Genomic DNA, 20,257 nt, shown 5'->3' with positions numbered 1-20,257 from the left:
TGGCGTCTTCAACCTTCATACATTCCCATAAAACTTATGAGTTTATGTAGTCTCACCAAATTTATATTCTATCATCTTGTAATAAGGTCTTAGATATCACATATATCTCATACCTTGATTATTTCTGAAAACTAAATTTTCAGCTCCTTACTTTTCAAACAAATTTGAACTTTAAGTTTGACGGAGACAAGATAACTTTAGGTACTAATTGAAACCTTAGCTCTTTGAATCAACAATGTGAGGTTTACTAAAAGTTTGCAATAGGACTTAATCAATTCTTGATTCTTTAACAATACGGTACCAATCCGTAAAGTTTCTTGTCAGATTTTAACAGTATTTGTATCTCAATAACAAGACTAGCGCATAGTAGAAAAACGGATGCCAATACTACAAAATTAATTCAAAATACTACTCAGACTATGTTTAAGATAATTAGTTCATGTTTTAATCTAATTACTAATGAACTCCCACTTAATACAACATCCCTCATAGTTGTTAAGTGGTACACGATCCAAATCCACTACACCAAAACCGATCATCACGTGAGATGATGTAGCTTCAATGGTGAACATCAACATGTTGATCATATCATCCATATGACTCGTGTTCAACCTTTCGGTTTCCGTTGTCCCGAGGCCATGTCTGTACATGCTAGGCTCGTCAAGCAAACCCAAGTATTCCGCGTGTGCAACATGGCTTACACCCGTTGTATGTGAATCGTTGAATCTATCACATCCGATCATCACGAGATGCTTTGAAACGACGAACTGTTACAATGGTGCATACGAGGGGAGAACACTTTATTATCTTGATATTAATGTGAGGGATCATCTTATAATGCTACCGTCATGATCTAAGCAAAATAAGATGCATAAAGGATTAACATCACATGCAGTTCATATGTGATATGATATGGCCCTTTTGTCTTTGCGCCTTTGATCTTCATCTCCAAAGCACGGACATGATCTCCATCATCTTCGGGCATGATCTACATCATCGTCGGCGTAGCGTCAAGGTTCATGGCGCCGTCTTCATGGTTGTTCACCTCATTTAGCAACTATTACAACTACTTTGAAATACTACTCAACATGAAATTTAAAGACAACCATAAGGCTCCTGCCGGTTGCCACAATACAATAATGATCATCTCATACATATTCATCATCACATTATGGCCATATCACATCACCAAACCCTGCAAAAACAAGTTAGACGTCTCTAATTTGGTTTGCATATTTTACGTGGTTTAGGGTTTTCGAGAGAGATCTAATCTACCTACGAACATGAACCACAACGGTGATACTAATGTTGTCAATAGAAGAGTAAATTGAATCTTCACTATAGTAGGAGAGACAGACACCCGCAAAGCCTCTTATGCAATACAAGTTGCATGTCGAACGAGGAACAAGTCTCATGAACGCGGTCATGTAAAGTTAGTCCGAGCCGCTTCATCCCACTATGCCACAAAGATGCAAAGTACTCAAACTAAAGACAACAATAGCATCAACGCCCACAAAACCATTGTGTTCTACTCGTGCAACCATCTATGCATAGACACGGCTCTGATACCACTGTATGATAACGTTGCATAGAAAACAAAAAAAATTTCCTATCGCGAACACGCAATCCAAGCCAAGATGCAATCTAGAAGACGGTAGCAACGAGGGGATGATCAAGACTAACCCTTGAAGAGATTCCAAAGCCTATAAGAGTAGGCTCTTATTGCTGCGGTAGACGATCACTTGCCGCTTGCAAAAGCGCGTAGAAGATCTTGATCACGATCGCTTCCGGCGCCACGAACGGGCAGCACCTCCGTACTCGGTCACACGTTCGGTTGTTGATGAAGACGACGTCCACCTCCCCGTTCCAGCGGGCAGCGGAAGTAGTAGCTCCTCTTGAATCCGACAGCACGACGGCATGGTGTCGGTGGTGGTGGAGAAATCCGGCGGAGCTTCGCTTAAGCGTGCGGGATGTGGTGGAGGAGAGAGACCGCTAGGGTTTGGGGAGAGAGGGGGGTTGGGCGCCGGCCCTCTAAGGGGTGCGGCCAAGGCTGAGGCTTGAAGTGGTCAGCCCCCTCTCTATGCCCCTCATTATATAGGTGGAAGCCCCAAGAGTTCTAGTCCAAGTCTTCGAATAAGACCCCAACACTAAAACCTCCCATATGTGGGAAACCTACTCAAGGAGGGAGTCCTACCCAAGGTGGGACCCCCACCTTTCCTTGAGGTGGGTTGGCCGGCCACCCTAGGGGAGTCCACCTTGGACTCCTCCCCTTTAGGGTTGGCTGGTCATGCAAGTGGAGTCTCTTCGGGACTCCACTTTCCAAAGTGCCATTCTTCCGGACTTTTCTAGAACCTTCTAGAACCTGCCATAAATGCACCGGATCATTTCCAAACTTGGAATATGACTTCCTATATATGAATCTTATTCTCCGGACCATTCCGGAACTCCTCGTGATGTCCGGGATCTCATCCGGGACTCCGAACAAATATTCGAACTCCATTCCATATTCAAGTACTACCATTTCAACATCCAACTTTAAGTGTGTCACCCTACGGTTCGTGAACTATGTGGACATGGTTGAGTACTCACTCCGACCAATAACCAATAGCGGGATCTGGAGATCCATAATGGCTCCCACATATTCAACGATGACTTTAGTGATCGAATGAACCATTCACATACGATACCAATTCCCTTTGTCACGCGATATTTTAATTGTCCGAGGTTTGATCTTCGGTATCACTCTATACCTTGTTCAACCTCGTCTCCTGACAAGTACTCTTTACTCGTACCGTGGTATGTGGTCTCTTATGAACTTATTCATATGCTTGCAAGACATTAGACGACATTCCACCGAGAGGGCCCAGAGTATATCTATCCGTCATCGGGGTGGACAAATCCCACTGTTGATCCATATGCCTCAACTCATACTTTCCGGATACTTAATCCCACCTTTATAACCACCCATTTACGCAGTAGCGTTTGGTGTAATCAAAGTACCTTTCCGGTATAAGTGATTTACATGTTCTCATGGTCATAAGGACTAGGTAACTATGTATCGAAAGCTTATAGCAAATAACTTAATGACGAGATCTTATGCTACGCTTAATTGGGTGTGTCCATTACATCATTCATATAATGATATAAACTTGTTATTAATAACATCCAATGTTCATGATTATGAAACTAATCATCCATTAATCAACAAGCTAGTTTAAGAGGCATACTAGGGACTTCTTGTTGTCTACATATCACACATGTACTAATGTTTCGGTTAATACAATTATAGCATGATATATAAACATTTATCATAAACATAAAGATATAAATAATAACCACTTTATTATTGCCTCTAGGGCATATCTCCTTCAATTTGACAGTCCCGAAAGGTTACTAAGAGTAGGCCAATCGTTGATGGTTACGAAAAGCAACGCTCGTAGGTCAAATTCCTCTTCTTTGTGCTCATCCCACACACGGACACCAGGTCTGCCCCACAGCTGTAAAAGTTCATCAACTAATGGCCTTAGGTACACATCGATGTCGTTGCCGGGTTGCTTCGGACCTTGGATGAGCACTGGCATCATAATGAACTTCCGCTTCATGCACAACCAAGGAGGAAGGTTGTAGATGCATAGAGTCACGGGCCAGGTGCTATGGCTGGAGCTCTGCTCGCCAAAAGGATTCATGCCATCCGTACTTAGACCAAATCTTATGTTCCTTGCGTCAGCTGCAAAATCTTTGAACTCTCTGTCGATCTTTCTCCATTGCGTTCCATCTGCGGGGTGTCTCAACTCCCCGTCCGACTTACGGTCCTCTTTGTGCCATCGCAACAACTTGGCATGCTCTTTGTTCCTGAACAGACGTTTCAACCGTGGTATTATAGGAGCATACTGTTGGCGTCCGAAACCCACCGGCGAGCTACGGCTGGCGACACGAAGAGCCGGGAACAACTCAGAGATGCGGCTGGCCCTGGTCCCTCGCGCGACGGCCCGCAAAGACTCTGCACACACGTCCAATGCTGGTGCAAGGGCGTGCCACCTGACCTATACCTGGTCAGGAAGGTGATGGATTTGCTTCGCTTAGGTTTCCTGCATGGCATACACGTAAACATTAAATACGAGCCTCGATCGGCTCTCAGGTTTTCCCGTGAATCGGCTCAAGGAGCCGATCCACCCATGACTCGTAAAGTGTTTACGATAGCATGGTGGTCCAGCTTGATCAGCATAAAGCTAAAACGATCTACAACGATTTAGGGTTTTCACCGCATAATCGGAACATCCTACTCGTGATTGAGCCTAGCAGCCACGCACGGTGTCAATAAACCAACCCTAGATAAGGCCTAAAAACCAACATGAAGTTGATCCCCGGAACATCTTATCTAGGGTTAGCAAACTGTACCCTACGTGCCACCGGATCCTTCAACCCGTTTGCAAGGCCTAACTATGCAGATATTAAACTAATCCTTGAAGAACAAGGAACAATCATAACGGATCGGATCTACTAAATAATGATCAAGCAAGGTGCCGCCCTTACACCTAAGAAAGGTGTAAGGACGGCTAGACGTCTAAGGGTTGCATGAACGAAAGCATGTAGCAAGGTAAAACGATGCTAACCCTAACACATCTATGATAACTACATTGCTCGCCATCAAAAAGGCTTCAGCACGAGCAACGCATGAACAACGAATAAACGTATACTGCCTAGATCGCAAGATGCGATCTAGGCAGCATGATGCTTACCCGGAAGAAACCCTCGAAACAAGGGGTCGGCGATGCGCCAAGATTTGGTTTGTGATGAACGTGATTGTTGTTTATCTCGATAACCCTAGATACATATTTATAGTCCGTAGACTTTCTAACGTGGGAATAATCCCAACCGTGCACGAGTCAAGTTCTATCTAAACGACACGTATCCTACTATATTTACAGATACACGGGCAAATTAGCCCAAACTCGTTATTCAAGGCCGATTCACGTATATTCTTCGACGTATATTCTTCAAGCCCATCTTGATCGTGGCCCACCTCTGACTCGGTCAAATTCTGGTGATAACACATGCCCCCCTGGTTTTGGAATTGATAATTCCAAAATCACTCTGTCTTTTCTTCGTCGGGTCATGTCGTAGCAGAGCAGAACCATCGCAGTATCCTTCATCATGATGCCTTGCCTTCTCAACTTCTCCGCGTGACTTGGCAGTTTTTTTTTCTTTGGGCACCACTTCCTCGGAAACTGCTGTGGCATTGAATTTCCACCATATCCCCTTTATTTAACCGCTCTGAACAGTTCGCCGCTTCATCCCCTTGCTCTGTTCTGGCCATCGGCACCCGGAAAACCCCCAATCTCAGAGCAATGTCTTCCTCCTCTTCCTCCTCCGCCTCATCGGACCTCTCCTCCCAGTCCTACTCCTCTTCATCCTCCTCCTCCTGTGAGCCCACACCAGAGTGGGATCCGGCGGCGGCTTAGATGGCGGCGTACAACAAGCGCGCCCCGGAGGAATGGGACCAGGAGGACCACGCCTCCTCCGTCTGGTCCGAGGACGACCAGTCCTTGACCAGCGGAGATGAAGACCTCCAGTTCCTCGCTGATGGGAAACTGAAGCCAGGGAGCGAGGATGACTCGTTCTCCTGGGACGATTATACCTCCTCCGAGGAAGGGGAGGAGGAAGACGACAACAACGACTCCCTCGAGGATTACCCGCCGGCGAAGCGGTTCCGCGCTGGGTCAGACGACGACGGCGACGACGACGACGACGATGATGAAGATGAGGAGGCCCCCAATGGGGGCCGTTGGAGCAGCGACGAGGAGCCCGCCGGCAGCAGCACCGACGAGAGCTTCGACGACGATGAGGGCAGCAACAGCCCGTAGACTAGGACCTAGTAGCATAGGCCTAGCAGTAGTAGCAGATTGGCCAATAGGCCTTCTTTTGTTCTTTTCCCCTCTTGAGCAATCGGCTCTTTCCTTGTAAGAAATTCTTTATTAATGAAGAAATATTCCCCAATTAATTTCGCTCCTTATTCAATTTTGCCGATTGTCAAACGAAGTCGATGCACAAAGAGCCGATGGCAGGGCATCAGCTTATGCCATAAACATGCTTTAAGGCCATAAAAGTTGCCTATTCACACGGTCAACAGATCCAATTCGTGCCCACGCCATCTTCCGATCTCAAACGCGCAGATTCAGCAAAAATCCATGGTCAAATTATCTGAGATGCCATGACCTGGCATAAAATCAATCTATTAACCTACTCCATTGAGCTTGTTCCTCTAGAGTCGATGGCTACGCATCGGCTTTTTCATTATTCTACAGTCGATGGCCGTGCATCGGCTGTTTCGGTATCCATGTTTCTCAAGTCGATGTCTGAGCATCGGCTGTGATTTGCATATAAACAAAAAATTTACTGGGTTTCTGGCCCTCAACATCGTCACCAGGGTCATCGCCTCTGATCTTATAACGCAATGCAGTGCATACCGGGCATTCATTCAAATTCTCGTATTCACCACGGTAGAGGATGCAGTCGTTGATGCATGCATGTATCTTCAGAACCTCTAAACCTAGAGGGCAGACAACCTTCTTTGCTTCGTACGTACTGGCGGGCAACTCGTTATTCTTTGGAAACATATTCTTCAACATTTTCAGCAAGTTTTCAAATGCCGAGTCAGCTACACCTGCCTGTGCCTTCCATTTCAGCAAATCCAGTGTGCAGCCCAGCTTTTTCAGACCATCATCGCATCCGGGGTACAGCGCCTTTCTGTGATCCTCTAACATGCAATCCAAATTCTCCCTCTCCTTTTCAGTTTCGCAGCGTCTCCGTGCATCAGCAATGGTCCGACCAAGATCATCAACGGGATCATCACGTGCCTCTTCTTCACCTTCCCCTTCACCTTCAGCATCCTCCATGAAAGTATCACCGAAATGAGCAAGATAGCTTTCATCGATGAAATCATCCCCTTCTTCATCTTCTTCCATTATAACCCCTCTTTCTCCATGCTTGGTCCAACAATTATAGCTTGGCATGAAACCGTGCCGAAGCAGGTGCATGTGAACATCTCTTGAGGAAGAGTAACCCTTCTGATTCTTACAGTTAACACATGGATAGATAACAAAACCCCCCCGCTTGTTCGCATTAGCCACTACGAGGAAATCTTTCAAACCCGTAGTAAACTCGCAGGAGAGTCGGTTACCGTACATCCATTGCCGATTCATCTGCATTATTATAATATAAAATATATAATTAACCATCATGCATTTGTTAAACTAACTAGCTACAAACAATATAAATTAAACAATGAACTACACACATGCATATTTTATCAATGACACATCAAAGGTTCAAGTTGCTAACCGCGATCGAGGAGGAAAAAATAAATGAGAAAGCTCAAGTGTGGCTCCAACACTTCATATCATGTTTGTTTCATGCTCTTGGGGCATTTCATCAAACACCTTATGTGCATAAGAGGAACCAAAAGCAAACCTAACACCCACTTGTGAAGTTTGTGAAGAGAATGGCTCCAAATGGCTAAATGTTGGCTGCTGGATGGGTATATATAGGGGAGGGGCTTTAGTCGCGGTTGGCCTGGCAAACCGTGACTAAAGGTGCCCGAAGGCCTTTAGTCGCGGTTGGCCCCTCACGTGCACCAGCTGGCCACCGAGCGCCCTGGGCCCAGGCCTTTGGTCGCGGTTCGCCTCCCGAACCGCGACTAAAGGTCCCATTAGTCGCGGTTCCTACAGCTTCGCAACTTATGGGGCTGGACGGAAGCCTGTTTTTCCACCAGTGCACGTTCCATCTTTACCTAGTAAGTAGTCCATTGTTAACAATTCGACCTCCTTTTATACCACTGTCCACCGTTACGAATATGAAATTACTAGTTCTCAGCTAGCTGAGAACTAACTTCGCACTCGGTTAAATCCTACATTATTTAATTCGCATTGTGATTCGTGCTACTCATGAGTTGCAACTTAGAGATTTGATGATATTATTTGACTGAGAACGAAGTTAGTTCTTAGTCGACTGAGAAATAGTTACACCCTTAGGAAAAACGACAGATTATGCAGCCAGCTTAACCTCCACAAATTATGACGGGAATTTATAATTTTGACGGGGAACTCCACAAATTATACTTTTCTGAATTATAGGGTTGCATCCATAATATATTTTTATTCCTGGACTCGATCTTCAGCTCGGCCTGGCGGCGTGTGTACTGAATCTGCAGTGCGTGGGATCAGTTGGAACTAGGCGCCTCAAAAAGGGGCGGGCGCCTCACGTGCGCGGCCGGCGGGTGGCTAAGGACAGAGATGGATTTCTTCTCTCCTGAATGATCGCAAACAAACAAGGTTAGTACAACCAAATAAGCAAGCAACTAACATATTCATAAGTTGAGTGCCGTTACCGGTCCCGGTAGTGTGGGGAAGAGTGGTGGGTGCCGATGATCCGCTCATGGCGTTCATGCTCATCGCCTGGCCAGGATCACCAGCAGATGGTGATGGGTGCGGCGGAGAAGAAACCGGGGGACGGCCGCTGATCAACGTGGCACGGCCAAGCTCGCCGTTGGCCAGCAGGAGAAGCACCACCAGCCCTACGAATGCTTTGGACGCCATTTTTTTTTTCCTTTCTTTCTTGGTGAAGCCACTATGGTGTGTGTGTGCCACTGACCCAACGATGGGTGGCTCCATATAAATAGTACATCAGTGATCAATTGATACACAAGACGAGTACTATAGTTAGGCGAAGGTTTTAATTTGATTGGGAGTAATAGCAAGCAGAGCTCGGAGATAAATATGTAGCGAAGAAGTGGAGGAATCGGTATCTTGTACCGTCCTGTCTATCTTAGCTGTACCTACTTTTGTTAGAAAACTATAGGAATTGAGATGTAATCAGAGCGGGTCTCTTCTCCACGTGATTTCGAACTTACGAAAGGGAGAAATCGTGGTATCTTCAACAGTGCGCATTTCACATATGTGCTTAAGTGGCTATGCTAGCCTTCGGGAACATCAAGCGTCATTTCGCCTTAAAGTAAAAAAAAATGGATCCACCCCGAGCAACTTCCTAACTTTGGAGTAATTCTTTTTTGTTTCATAAGTTTTGGGCGAGCTCTTTCCCTTAAAAAAACATGCTACTAGTTTTAAGTAGACAACTATAGTTTTTCAGATATGTGCGGCTACGTGCTTTAGCCCGCTAAAGAAGGGCTGTAGCGCACTATAGACCCGCTATAGTCTTTCTAGCAGCCTACAGCTATACCCTTTAACCAATATTTCAAATGTTGTGCATATCTCTCTATCTTCTTGTTGCCTGCTAGTTACAGGATTTGAATTGCCAGCAGCTTTGCACGTGGTGTAGCCATCGGCCAAATGCACCGCTCAACATCAAAGGAGGAACTCACTTAGTATGGGATCGCTGCTTCTAGCTCTGAGGCCGCTAGCGACCACCTCGACTTGATTGTCATCAACTGCTGCGTCGCAGCAGTACATATGTGCACCAACTTTGAGTACAAAACTAGGACATCCCAGCTATCAGACTCGGGCATGCAAGAAAAATATCGGAAGAAGATCAAAATCGCATGCCATTTGCACGCCATCCACGTAGCAGATTGATCTCGAAGTTTTAAAAGAGGTAAAAACTGGCAAAATTTTCACTAAATGGGTAATACGGATGAAAATTTATTAAATGGGGTAATACGTTGAAAAAATCAAACTAGAGGGTAAAAATTGAAATTTACTCTAATTTGAAAAGACGGTGATAACGCGGGTTGCTTTTTAAACATGTCTTCAGTACGAGACAACAATGGTTACGCATTTTTCATTTTGTAAGCTAAACATGTAGTGGGAGGTAGGGTCTATGTTGATCATATTTTCAAAAGTGAATGAGAGATCCCTTGGTTTATTAACATGTATTTAATTAGGAGAAGTCCTCAATCTACTACATCCATCCAAAAGTCTAGGAAGAAAATGAGATGGATTTTTTAAACACATTTGGTCATGATAGACCAAGATACCGCATTCATTATGAGTTGTGTGATGACACATTATATTGAGGGCCACTGAAAAAGTGAAAAATTACAACCAAGCCCCCATTCTATTAAAGAGGGCCCTCGGTCTGGGGTCTACAACGTGGCAATGTCCCTTTTCACCAAGCTCGCTTCCATGCTAGCTAGCGCGGACATCCACACCATCATCGAGGACTAGGACACTTGAGACAGAGCAGCTGCAAAACGCTCCCCTAGAGCAGAAAAGCCTCCCTTTGGCATTCTAGCGAGAAGTTGAAGAAGAGTTGAGCCAACAAAGAAGGTCATAACTAGTAACGACGATATATCTCATAGAGCCACCCTTCGACTATAAGAGTCGGCAGAAAAATGGACAGAGCCCATTGAAACGCTGTTGAGAATGCACTCCGGTGTACATCATCATACTCACCCCGCTGCGGACCAGGCATGCAAAAGCTAGGAGCGAAACCCATATTTTCAGCCCCACCCTCACCTCGAGGAGGAGAACATGGAGAAACATTCTTTTATTGAATAGGACCTTGTGTAAAGCACTAAAACATCACCAACACCAAACCTCGCTCCTCTACGAAGCCTGATGGACTACAATGTCAGCAGGAGCCCAATGTAGCGCACACGCATGAGGAGGTAAAGTTCCCATGGCATAGAGCCAACACTAGTGCAAAAAATTACAGTAGTGGCGTGCCAGACCCGTGCCACTAGCAACAAACATACTATTGCCCTGCAAAAAAAATTGTCGGCATGCCACTATAAGACACACCAGTAATGTAATTTCCAAAAATTTAAATCTTATGAACATTTCATCATGTATGTGCAGCGGGCGAAGGAGTTTGTGTCATTTGGCAGCGGTGAGCAAGGACTCTCTCTGGCAGAGCTACTAGCTCGTTGGCCCTGCCATCATCTACTAGCAAGCGCGAGGGAGGCGGCTGAGAGGTGGAAGTCTACGCCTCAATTTTGGGTGCGGCAACAAGGTAAATGGACGAGGGGAGGATGCCGAATGCGCACCTTTTGGGCGGCGATGAGGGGTGGACTCCGGCAGCAGTGAAGAGTGAAAGGAATCTCAGAAGAAGGTTGGATGTGCACCTTTTGGGTTGCAACGATAGGCAGCCTTCAGCTGCCGTGAGGATGGGAAACATCCCACGATGCTGGTTGCGGAAGAGGGGTGCGAGAAGAGAGAGGTGGTTTGGTTTTTCCCAAGTTCCGCGGGGAAGGACACCGGGAGGAGGAGGCCGGATTCCTTAACTGTGGGTGCGATAATGAAGGAAATGATGGGGAGGATGTCGGATGTGCACCTTTAGCCGCAATGAGGGAGACATTCGACGTAGCTAGTCGCAAGGGAGGGGCTGAGAGAACAGAGTGGTGATTGTGTTATTTTAATTGTGAAAAAGGTGACATCGGAAAGTCTACTATTCATTTTTGACATTTTAAAATGTGTTATTTTAATAAAGTGAGCATGTGCACTCGGAAGATAAGGTGACTTTCCGCATTTATGGAATATCTATTTTTATAAAATTTTATGATTTAATATGTCTACCACGCTTCCATTCAGAATTGCAGTTTATACGTTTTTTTAGTTCAACTACCATGGAACAAGGAAGCCAAATAGAAAAGAATTGGCAAGAAAATGGCTTAAAATCAACTTGGTATCTTGCTAAGCTAACCACTATGAGTCATAAATCTCCCCTCCTAGTTATACAGAAATCGGGCGTAAGATCTGAATCGCATCGTCATGATACTCCTAACTTTTACAAGTTTAATTAATGAAGCATCTTTCATCAAAATGAGCAAGTCCCTCCTGTAAAATGATTTGAGCCGCCCTTTGTATACACATGTCAAATAGATCGTCCCGACCCATTGGTGGACCCCCCGGCTGGTGGCCGCATACCCGGCACCGGAGTTTCCACATCCCCACGGCAAGCATGCACGGCACGTACTGCCCGCGGCACCCTGGCACTGTGCACGCCCCAGGGCACAAGAAGCTGCGGGATCCGCCCTGCCGCGGCGTCTCCACGTCGGCGTCGGCGGGAGCACGCCGCCTAGGGTTCCTCAGCCACTCCTGGCACCGCCCGCAGTACTCTACCTCATCATCCTCGTCTCCCGGAGCGCGAAACTCGTGATAGCATCGGGCGCAGTAGGCGCTCCGGAATGTGCGCGGCGGCGGCGCTTCCCGCCGAGGCTTCCGGCTGCAAGACGTGTCGGAGGCAGCCGGTGGACTGGCGCGGCGCTTCTCGGCCTCCGTGGGCGCGGCCGCGGCCGGTGGTGGTCGGCTGTGATTGCTGGGCTTCTGGTCGGCGGAAGGAGGAGCAGGCGGGTGGCGCGCCGAGAGCGCGGCCCAGGCGTCCTGGAGCAGCTTGAAGGCGCCGTCGGCGGCGGCGGAGCGGTTCTTGTCGGGGTGCAGGACGAGGCACAGCCGCCGGTACCGGCGCTTGATGTCCTCGCGTGTCACGCCGCGGCAGGCTAAGCCCAGGACAGCGTACCAGTTCCTGCTGCCGGAGCCGGAAGCGGCGGCGTGGACCTCGTAGGCGGCGAGGGCGTGGGCGAGGCTGGAAGGGACTGGCATGCGGCAGAGTGCCTTGGCATCCTGCGCCACCCGGAGGGCGCCGGCGAAGTCGCCCGCGAGGAACCGCTCCTCGGCGACGCTCTGGAGCTTCTCGGGCGTCCCCTCCCGCGCGTTGTTTCCGCTCCTGGCACCGGTCGCCATGGGAAGCGTCGATCGACGTACGTTGCAGCTAGCGACGAGCCGACGATCGGTAGCCTGCGCGTGTCGAACATATTTATGATGGCGGTATACTTTATCCGAACCCGATTCATACAACAAGAACATGGATACGATCCGGAGGTAGAATAACGAACGGTGGCCAGTTGGCAGTTGCCAACTATACGATCGTATCTCCGGCCAGTCGGCATCTAATTGTCATCCTGAGTCCCACTGGCCCATGCATGATGCAATGGGGAATTCCTAATTTTTTGTGATGTATGGGCTGATTAGGGCATGTACAATGAGGAAAAATGCCCAAAAATATAAAACGATTTTTGTCTGAGCACTAATGTTTATTTGTACCAGACAAATGCCTAATTAACTAGCCACTTCTCATGTACAAATAAGCACATATACATAACAAAGATTCTCCGATATATATTTTTATTTATTTATTTATTTATAGTATAGCAAATAGTGTATGGTAGAGATACATGAGCTATCTACATCGATTATAAAATAAAGTCTAAGAGAAACAAGCAAATCTTTAAAGACTTTAAATTTTTTTTTCTTCTATGACATAATCTTGTACTTTTCTGAAAGGAGTCAAAGAAAAAAATGCAAAACCACACAGTCGGACACATAAACAAAGATTCTCCGATAATTGTGTACTTTCATGCAATAGCGCACGATAGTCTCTTCTCTTGATTCTTTCCTTTTGTTTTAGATAAGTTCATGACTACACATGACCAATATATCATGGATACATGGAGTCTGGAGGTAAGCTGCCGTTCTGAGTTGGATTACTTTTAACGCCATCTTCAGCTTGCAACATCAGTACAAACTTGCAGCATCTGGAGAAAAACATAATACATGTAGCAACACTTCAAAGAAAGACCATCTTTCTATGCTTGCCGGTTCTAGTGGTGAAATGGTACCTTTTCCCTTTACATCTACGTGTTGCGGTCAAAACCCACCGGCGAGCAGCGACGGGCAACACAGTAGAGCCGGGAACAACTTAGGGCTGCGGCTGGCCCTGGTCCCTCCGAGCGACGGCCCGCAAAGCCTCTGGTACACACGTCCGATGCTAGTGCAAGGGCGTGCCACCTGACCTATACCTGGTCAGGAAGGTGATGGAGATGCCTCGCTTAGTTTCCTGCATGGCATACACGTAAACATTAAATACGAGCCTCGATCGGCTCTCAGGTTATCCTGTGAATCGGCTCAAGGAGCCGATCCACCCATGATTCGTACGAGGTGCACGAATATATGGTGGTCCTGCTTGATCAAAATAAAGCTAAAGCGATCTACGACGATTTAGGGTTTTCACCGCATAATCGGATCATCCTACTCACGATTGGGCCTCGCGGCCACGCACGGTGATCGTAAGCCGATCCTAGACAAGGCCTAAAAACCAACACGAGGTTGATCCCCGGAACATCCTGTCTAGGACTAGCAAACGACACCCTACGTGCCGCTGGATCCTCCAACCCTTTGTAAGGCCTAACTATTGCAGATATTAAACTAATCCTTGGAGAACAAGGAGCAACCGTAACGGATCGGATCTACTAAATAATGATCAAGCGGGGTGCCGCCCCTACACCTAAGATAGGTGTAAGGGCGGCTAGATATGCAAGGGTTGCACTACGATAGCATATGATACGAAGAACGATGCTAACCCTAACATATCTAAGATAACTACGTTGCTCGCCATCAAAAAGGCTTCAGTAGGCAGCATGATGCTTACCGGTAGAAACCCTCGAGACGAAGGAGTTGGCAATGCGCCGAGATTGATTTGTGGTTGAACGTTGGTTGTTGTTTATTCCATAAACCCTAGATACATATTTATAGTCCAAGGGACTTTCTAACGTGGGAATAATCCCCACCGTGCACGAGACAAACTCTACCTAAACGACACGTATCCTACTATGTTACAGATACACGGGCAAACTAGCCCAAACTTAGCATAACAGGCCGATTCACGTATTTCCTCCATGTATATTCTTCAAATCCATCTTGATCGTGGCCCACCTCTGACTCGGTCAAATTCTGGTGATAACACATGCCCCCCTGGTTTTGGAATTGATAATTCCAAAATCACTCTGTTTTTTCTTCGAAGGGTCATGTCGTGGCAGAGCAGAACCGTTGCAGTATCCTTCATCATGATGTCCTGCCTTCTCAGCTTCTCTGCCGAATTTGATAGCTTTGGCATCGCCTCCTCGTAAACTGCAATGGCATTAAATCTCCACCAGGCTCCAAAAACAGAGCGTCCACCAAGTTAGTTGCCCCCCGAGCCTTAATCAAGGCGAGACCACCGGCGAAGATGCACAGGTCAAACAAAAAAAGCTTTGACCTCAGGTAACCTGGTAATCCAAGATAGCTACCATGAGGAGTCAGCCAAACTTGCCCCCATTGATCAGCTTCCTTCCACTGAACGCCGATGTTGTAGATGAAACACCAACAGCTTAACTGGCGCAAAGGGTTGTCGGCTTATCGCAGCCGAGGCTGCTCTCCTTGTTCTTGAAGCCGAACTGAAAAACCATCTTGGTTTAAGCATCGGCTGTTTGTCACGAATTTTTTTTTTACTGGCCGATTGTTCCTATCGGCCTCCAATATTTCACTGCACACATGTTCACCAGCACACATGTTCACATGTTCATCTGGTTTAGGTGCCCCCCGAGCCGAATCTGTCAGGTAACTGCAGATATCGGCTCTGTAGTTTAGCCAAGGCATTGTATTTGAACGTCGGCTCTGGTAGGACCAATGTTGACTTTTCCTGACTCATCAGCCGACGTAAACCGCTGTCCAGTAGATCGATGTTGCATACAAGCAGAACATGTGGTGAGGATAATTTTGGCCGATTGCTGGAATCGGCCTTCATATTGATCGAAGCGCTCAATGAAGTTTGTGTAGCGTTCCTTCATAGATCTTTGGGGCCGATCCAAAGGATCGGCCTCGCCACGTTTGTCCATAAGTTGGTTCTTGCTATTCGGTCAGGCCGGTGGCTCTGTTGAGATCTCGAAACTCTATAGCCACACGCCATCGGCCGTCCTTCTTCTCCACAGGTACGATGCTTGAGGGTGCTTCGTCTGACCCTGGAGCACCAAACTCCGCTGGAAGGATGAACACCATGTTCGTGCCAGCCGACGTTTCATCATCGGCTTTCTTTTGCTTGGGGCGCCACTCCATTTTTTGTGGTCGACCCTCTTCATCCAAGGTTCGCTGGACCTTTGCGGCCAGATCAGGCCGCGCTTTCCTTAGCGTGTGCAGGTATAGCCTTTCGGCTTCCTCCAAGCCACGCAGTCGCTGAACCCTGCGCTTTTGGGAACGGCTGAATCCATCAGGGCACCACCTTGGACGGTGGTACCTGTCTTCTTCTTCTTCTCCCTCGTCTTCCGAATCCTCGAGATCTTCCATCCGAGGGGACTCAGCGCGTTTGCTTTGTGGTGGGAAAGGCCCTAGACGTTTGAACACGGACACGTTGGCTGCCTCCTTCTTCTTCTGGTTGCATTCTGGGCAATTGCCGATTGTAGGCAATCGGCTCATTCCTGAGTCCCAGCAGTGTCTGAAGAAGGGGCAGTCCCAGTGCCTATCCTCGTCGTCTCGCTCCCTCGACTTTTCCTTGGCACGGCGCTCGTACTCCTCCTCATCGCGATCATGCCGACGATGTCTTCTGGCTTCTCTAGCTAGACGCTCTCTTTCATCATCGTCGCTGGATCGTCGGCGTTGGTCATACTGACTTACGTACTTGTTGAGGAGGTGATCAGAGAGAGGTCGCTGATATCTTACATTCCTCACTTCTCCCTCTGTGATGTAGCGCTTGCCGTCGTGCCGGAGCCGATCGCGTGGAGTGGCTTCCTCTGTGTCCTTGCTACGAGAGCAGCTGCCCTCGTCTCCGTCCTTGCCAGCGTGGTGTCCAGGTTCTACCATGTTGATGCTGAACGAGGATCCCGGCTGGCAACCTTCGGGGTAAGTGCACTCCACCATGTTAACGGCGGGGAAGGGGTGGGTGTCGACCTTCATGGCGTACTGGTTAAAAATCAGACGTCCTTGTTCTATCGCCATTTGGATCTGCTGACGCCACACCCTGCAATCGTTGGTGGCATGCGAGACTGAGTTATGCCATTTGCAGTATGGCTTTCCGTTCAGCTCCTGTACCGTGGGGATTTTGAGGCCTTCGGGTATCTTCAACTGCTTCTCCTTGAGTAGGAGGTCGAAGATTTGCTCAGTTTTGGTCACGTCAAAATCAAACCCTCTGGGTGGACCTGGTGGCTTGACCCATTTGCAGGACACGGGCGTTGCCCCCCGAATCCATTCAGCCATTGCTACTTCTTGATCTCCCACAGAGCCTTCATCTTCGTCTGCCTCAACCAGGACTACTGCACGCTTGAATTTATCCTGGTACAAGTCCGGGTGGCGCTGTTCATATGCTGACAGTTTCTGAACCATGTGCGCCAGTGAAGGGTAGTCTGCTTGAGAGGCCACGTCCTTGATTTGTGATGCAAGGCCCACCACTGCCAACTCGACTGCTTCTTTTTCAGTCACACGAACCGAATAACATCGGTTCCTAAGATTTCTGAAGCGCTGGATGTATTCTGCCACAGTTTCTCCACGCTTCTGACGTATTTGTGCTAGATCGGCAAGGCCAGACTCGGAAGCGTCTGAGTGATACTGCATGTGGAACTGTTCTTCCAACTGCTTCCAAGTCCGGATTGAGTCTGGTGGCAACGAAGTGTACCACCCGAAAGCCAATCCTGTGAGGGACTGTGCGAAGAACCTCACACGTAGTGGATCCGACGCTGAGGCCATTCCTAGCTGTGCCAAATATCGGCTCACATGCTCGATGGAGCTGGAACCATCTGATCCACTGAATTTGGAGAAATCAGGGAGCCGATATTTGGGTGGTAGCGGGACCAATTCGTATTCGTCGGGGTACGGCTTGGAATAGCCGATTGTCCTTCTTTTCGGCACCATGCCGAACTGGTCTCTCAGGATCGTGCTGATTTGATCCACGGTGCTGGCTGTAGGAGTCGAACTCTGAAGATTCGTCGGGGTGGCGTACTTAGCCAGCCATGCTTGCTTTTCCAGCTCTGAGCCAACTGCAGGAGCTGCGCTCTGGAGGTTTGTTGGAGTGGCATACGTAGCTAGCCACGCCTGCTTCTCAAGATCTGTCGCTGACGTTCCTCACCTTTTCCAGAAGTCCCTGCTGTTGCAGTCTGGTTTGCGAGTGCCCAGTTACTGCAGTCTGGCACGTATGTGCACGTGTATCCGTGAGGGATCTCCTTAGGCGCCTCGTACAAAAACTGGTAGTCGCTAGGGTCACCACCGATCTTGTAGACGACGAATGCCGGTGAATTCGGCACCTCTGGTGCTGCCAACGCAAATGGCAGCGGTGGACGGGACTGGAGTGGCATCTCTCCCTGGTATGTCCCGAGAGCTGGTCCTGACGGAGAGTATTGACGACTCATGATTTCCTGGATCACTCGAAGAGCAACACGCTCCAAAGTGTTCACCAGGTTCTCAGAGTTGCGGTGTAGCGAGTGAGCCACCATGTAGTTAATCTCCTGACGAAGGGACCTGGTGCGTTCTTCTGATGGGGCAGACAGGTCTATCCCATCGAGCGCACCTTGAGGCGAGAACCCTTTCCACCTGATGCCATGTGAACGGGTTCTGTGAAACGAGCCGATGAGGTCGGCCTCGAGGATCGTTTTGACCTCGTCATACTTCTTCTTGAGCTCCTCGGTCAGATCCTCGTACGTGACTGGAGTGCCGTCCGCCATCTCAGATGTAGATGGCGATGTGGTTGATGCCGAAGATTGTCCCACCGGGCGTGCCAGAATGTGTTGCGGTCAAAACCCACCGGCGAGCAGCGACGGGCAACACAGTAGAGCCGGGAACAACTTAGGGCTACGGCTGGCCCTGGTCCCTCCGAGCGACGGCCCGCAAAGCCTCTGGTACACACGTCCGATGCTAGTGCAAGGGCGTGCCACCAGACCTATACCTGGTCAGGAAGGTGATGGAGATGCCTCGCTTAGTTTCCTGCATGGGATACACGTAAACATTAAATACGAGCCTCGATCGGCTCTCAGGTTATCCTGTGAATCGGCTCAAGGAGCCGATCCACCCATGATTCGTACGAGGTGCACGAATATATGGTGGTCCTGCTTGATCAAAATAAAGCTAAAGCGATCTACGACGATTTAGGGTTTTCACCGCATAATCGGATCATCCTACTCACGATTGGGCCTCGCGGCCACGCACGGTGATCGTAAGCCGATCCTAGACAAGGCCTAAAAACCAACACGAGGTTGATCCCCGGAACATCCTGTCTAGGACTAGCAAACGACACCCTACGTGCCGCTGGATCCTCCAACCCTTTGTAAGGCCTAACTATTGCAGATATTAAACTAATCCTTGGAGAACAAGGAGCAACCGTAACGGATCGGATCTACTAAATAATGATCAAGCGGGGTGCCGCCCCTACACCTAAGATAGGTGTAAGGGCGGCTAGATATGCAAGGGTTGCACTACGATAGCATATGATACGAAGAACGATGCTAACCCTAACATATCTAAGATAACTACGTTGCTCGCCATCAAAAAGGCTTTAGTACGAGCAACGCATGAACAACGTAATAAGCTTATGCTGCCTAGATCGCAAGATGCGATCTAGGCAGCCATGATGCTTACCGGTAGAAACCCTCGAGACGAAGGAGTTGGCGATGCGCCGAGATTGATTTGTGGTTGAACGTTGGTTGTTGTTTATTCCATAAATTCTAGATACATATTTATAGTCCAAGGGACTTTCTAACGTGGGAATAATCCCCACCGTGCACGAGACAAACTCTACCTAAACGACACGTATCCTACTATGTTACACGGGCAAACTAGCCCAAACTTAGCATAACAAGCCGATTCACGTATTTCCTCCATGTATATTCTTCAAATCCATCTTGATCGCGGCCCACCTCTGACTCGGTCAAATTCTGGTAATAACACTACGTACGGAGAAAAAATAAAACTACAACTAAATTTTCGTATTGAAAAATAAAATGTTCGTATTTTCACGCATAGAAGAGCCTTTTTAGCAAATTCGAGGCATTTCTTGGGGTAGAAAGCATCTTCTACACCGGCAATCATCACCTGGATTTGGGGGAGGTTACGATTGAGCATGATATATGCTCTCTACTCCCGTAAACGTTTTTCTAAGCTTCCAAAAATTCGAAATAAATCACACATGTAGGTTTAGGAAACCTTTTTTAGGATACACTGGTGGAAAAACAGGCTTCGGGTGAGCCCCATAAGTCGCGATGCTGCAGGATCCGCGACAAATGGTACCTTTAGTCGCGGTTCGGGAGGAGAACCGCGACCAAAGGCCTGGGCCCAGGGCGCTCGGTGGCCAGCCGGTGCACGTGGGGGGTCTTTAGTCGCGGTTGGCCAGGCCAACCGCGACTAAAGGTGCCCGAAGGCCTTTAGTCGCGGTTGGCCAGGCCAACCGGGACTAAAGCCCCTCCCCTATATATACCCATCCAGCAGCCAACACTTAGCCATTTGGTGCCATTCTC

At 48.1% G+C, this 20,257-nt stretch overlaps 1 protein-coding gene and 1 long non-coding RNA gene across 2 annotated transcripts; both read right to left on the bottom strand.

Annotated features, from left to right (window-relative positions):
* Positions 1-8,056: 8,056 nt before the first annotated feature.
* LOC139830819 (uncharacterized) lies at positions 8,057-8,669 on the bottom strand. The gene is made up of 2 exons (XR_011744298.1): positions 8,387-8,669; positions 8,057-8,307 (listed from the first exon to the last, which is right to left on the bottom strand). It is a non-coding gene; the product is annotated as an uncharacterized lncRNA (long non-coding RNA).
* A 3,078-nt stretch (positions 8,670-11,747) lies between these two features.
* On the bottom strand, positions 11,748-12,695 carry LOC127346610 (uncharacterized). The gene has a single exon (XM_051372893.2). The coding sequence runs from the start codon at positions 12,693-12,695 to the stop codon at positions 11,748-11,750; it is 948 nt and encodes a 315-aa protein (XP_051228853.1).
* Positions 12,696-20,257: the final 7,562 nt, after the last annotated feature.

Source organism: Lolium perenne, chromosome 4 (genome assembly GCF_019359855.2).
Source record: "Lolium perenne isolate Kyuss_39 chromosome 4, Kyuss_2.0, whole genome shotgun sequence".
NCBI classification, from domain to species: Eukaryota; Viridiplantae; Streptophyta; class Magnoliopsida; order Poales; family Poaceae; genus Lolium; species Lolium perenne.
This window is presented reverse-complemented; position numbering and strand designations above follow the sequence as displayed.

Coding starts and splice junctions, on each gene's coding strand:
- LOC127346610 (XM_051372893.2), bottom strand. CDS start 12,695: ATGGCGACCGGTGCCAGGAGCGGAAACAACGCGCGGGAGGGGACGCCC.